The following is a 3,523-nucleotide window of genomic DNA, read 5'->3' as shown; positions in this document are numbered from 1 at the left end:
ATAAATTAAACGCTTTTTTGCCAAAAAAAAATCAAGTCTACCCCTATATATTTTTTTATGTTTGTATAACTACGCATAACTTTTTACAGAAGTCAGATTCTGATGATTCTTTTTTTATTTGTCTGATTTAAATTTGAAAAAAAATTACCTCTAAGGGTAGAAAAATAGGGAATGATTACCTGTTTTAAACGCACGGTATTTTTAACATTATTTTAAGAAATATTGGGATTGCATTTTTTTTTTAGATCAAATAACAATTAAAACGGATATCATTATATATTTTGGACTTAATATAAATTGGTTCTACANAAATAACCGATTAATATTAATCAATCAATAATTTTTAGTTAAAATGCTCGGAGAAAATGATCATAATAACAGTTTTCAAAACGATACGTCCAAAGACGAATTTAAAACGGAAGATATCTTAGAATTGAGTAATATATCGGAAGAAAAAGGTAAGCTTTTCAAAATAAAAAATAGAAAAATTGAAAAAAAATATGTTATATATCACGCAGTTGTAAAATATATGGGGCAACGTTATCTAGAAAGGAAATTTTATACTTGGGCTGGCCAAACTTTGGTGGCTGTCCATCCCTTTGAAGAAAACAGCGGGTGCGAGGTTTGTGCAACATTAACCCTTATTAATATACCAGATAAATAAAAGTGATAAACTTATTAGAATTCCGAAAATGTGAGTGTGAAATTTTGATGTTTAAACATGTTTTCGTTAATTATTTTAAAAGTTGACTAATTCTTCCCCCCTACCAGTCACTATGAGCTCGAAATTGTTTCGACTTTTGTGAACAATTTGTTTAACCACTTTCTTTGTGTTAAGAATTGTTTGAAAAATTAAATTTAAAGGAATTGTTTGTAAATAGGTATGCAACACATCGTACACTTCAGCATAAGAAATTGCTGATACTAACGCACGTAATACTACTTTGCACTGTCCTGACAGCACTCATAATTGCTTTAATATACTAGAGATACTGTGTTTTGACGTCGAAGTTCACTTTCTTTGTGTTAAGAATTGTTCAAAAAATTAAATTTATAGGAATCGTTTGTAAATAGGTATGCAACACATCGTACACTTCACACAAGAAATTTCTGATACTAATTAGGTAATACTACTTTGCCCTGAGTTAACAGCACCAGGGGCGGCCTTTGGGGGTGGCGAGCAGGGCAACCGCCCGGGGCCTCGCTCTTGCAGAGGCCTCGCGCCTTCTTGCAGCAATCTAACTTTATTACGTAGTAATTGTACTTACTAATGCTTATTTGAATTTCTTAATAGTCTTAAAAAAGCTGCAAATATGCTGTCTTTTATTAAAATTTTCCAATTATTTATGAATAACTTTATTTATTATTTGTGAATAACTTTGAATTTGTCGTCAAGTATCATCATTAAAACTAATTCCATAAAGACGAGGGCCTCGGTAAGACTTCGGTAACTGTCTGTGTGTCAGTCAGTTAATTAATACAGTTGTAAAAGGTGCTTTTCCGCGTTTATTTTAAGCACGTTTTTACTTCTAGAATTTTACTACGATTTCGGGACAGCCTGTATCTGTATACATATATACAAGATGTCACATATTATGTTAGATTTCAAACAATACTTTTTACAACTATGTTGACAATAAATTGTAATTTATTTCTCTTCACAGAATGCTGACAGTAGAAAACCGTCAGTAAATGCAGTGATTTCGAGGGTCTGGTTCAGATTAACGAACGAAATCGGAAATGCTAACCAAGCGATTGTTATTTCCGGTGACAGCGGGTCCGGGAAAACGTTTTCCGCCTGCCTGGCGATTAAACACATTGCCGACAAGCAGAGTTACGCACAGGGGAATCCCTCGTGTTCTGTCTTGTGGCAAACGTGGTGTTCGGTACCATTACTAACAGCATTTGGTAAATACAGCAAATACGTTCCCCCCTCTCCTCTTAATTATTCATGATTTATCGTATTTTCACAGTTTAATTTGTCGAAATTTTTAATTAGAGAATATGACCAAAAAACTGTCAAAAAATCTTATTTTAAAGGGAATGCTGCTACTGGGTGCAATAACAATAGCTCTCGCTTTGGAAAATTGATGCAGTTACAATATGAAAACAATCAAATTGTAGGAGCGTTCATTCAAACATATATGTTGGAAAAATCACGCGTTTCGTTTCAGAATAAAGGCGAAGGAAATNTTAATAGTATAAAAATTTTTATTAATATTTTTATAATCTTCGTCGTGACTATTTTTTAACGTACCTATGTATAATGTATCATCATCATCATCATAAGGTCGTCAGTCCTAAGACTGGTTGAACACGTACCTCCACTCTTTCCTATCCTGAGCTAATCTTCGCATCTCCCTAAAACTAGAACAACCCACATCCTTAACTATCTGCGAACATTAATCTAATCTAGGTCTACCTCTACCCCTCCTAACTCCTGTTTCTGCCTCTAATATGTCTCTGACCAGACTTTCTCATGCCTAAGAAGGTGTCCTACCAACCTATCCCGCCTATTTTTTATTGACTTCCATAGAGTCCTCTGTTCTCCTATTTTTTCCAATACCTCTTCATCTCTAACCTTTTCTACCCACGATATCCTCATCATCTGCCTATAACACCACATTTCGAACGCTTCTAACCTTTTCTTTTCCGCCGCGCCTACTGCCCATGTTTCGCACCCGTACAATGCCGTGCTCCAAACATATACCTTTATATGTAACCAAAAATTTTATTGTAATTAACTTTGATTGTTTATTTTAATTTCTTAAATCCTAACAGATGTTGGAAAGTTTAGATGACGAAACTCTCAAAAGTCTTCACTTGGATAAAAATGTAGAATACAAAATAGTACCCAAACTAGCAAACTACTTAAAGTCCACTTACGACGATACTCTAGAAGCTATGGAAATATTAAAAATAAAAGAACTGAACGAAATACTCACTGTACTCGCTGTAATTTTGAACTTGGGGAATATCGAGTTTGAACCCTCCTTTGACTACTACACAGTATCGACAGGTATTAAATAATAAACGTATTTGGTGCTCTAATAATATTTTTAATTTATATTTACTATTGGTTTTTCCTTCTAATACGTTTGTTATTCAAAATTAATTTTATATTTTCTACACATATACATGTATAGGTAGTTTAGAATGACATGGACCATCAGGTGCGCGAGATGCGGGCCTTATCGCATTCATTAAACATTATTGAAACATGAAGTTATTTTCTACATTTCTAGCACTTATTTTTCGTATTACTTATATTAACCCATGATTCTGGTCCTCATCGATTCCCTTATATCGATCCCTTTCCTAAACTACTCCCTGACACCTGCTCCTGACTAATTTTTAAGCTATTCAAAGTCCTCTTATCTACCTTTCGTCCCTATTTCCAATACTTCTCCCTGATATTCCCCACTTCCAGCCTCCCTCATATTTTACTATCCCTTTTAACGCATCTACTCACATATCTCCTATCTTCTCTCTAATTACAAAGCCCACTTGATACAACATAAAA

The 3,523-nt window shown here is 33.9% G+C and overlaps 1 protein-coding gene across 1 annotated transcript; it reads left to right on the top strand.

Annotated features, from left to right (window-relative positions):
* Positions 1-315: 315 nt before the first annotated feature.
* LOC112906118 (myosin-K heavy chain-like) lies at positions 316-2,199 on the top strand (the record flags this gene model as incomplete). Its single annotated transcript, XM_025979788.1, has 4 exons — positions 316-458; positions 519-622; positions 1,665-1,908; positions 2,041-2,199. Coding segments are annotated over exons 1-4 (613 nt in total), but the record flags the coding sequence as incomplete, so codon positions are not given.
* Between the last annotated feature and the right edge of the window lie 1,324 nt (positions 2,200-3,523).

This window comes from Agrilus planipennis, unplaced genomic scaffold (genome assembly GCF_000699045.2).
Source record: "Agrilus planipennis isolate EAB-ADULT unplaced genomic scaffold, Apla_2.0 scaffold2022, whole genome shotgun sequence".
NCBI classification, from domain to species: Eukaryota; Metazoa; Arthropoda; class Insecta; order Coleoptera; family Buprestidae; genus Agrilus; species Agrilus planipennis.
Note: the sequence above shows the minus strand (reverse complement) of the source record. Positions and strands in the feature narration are given on the sequence as shown.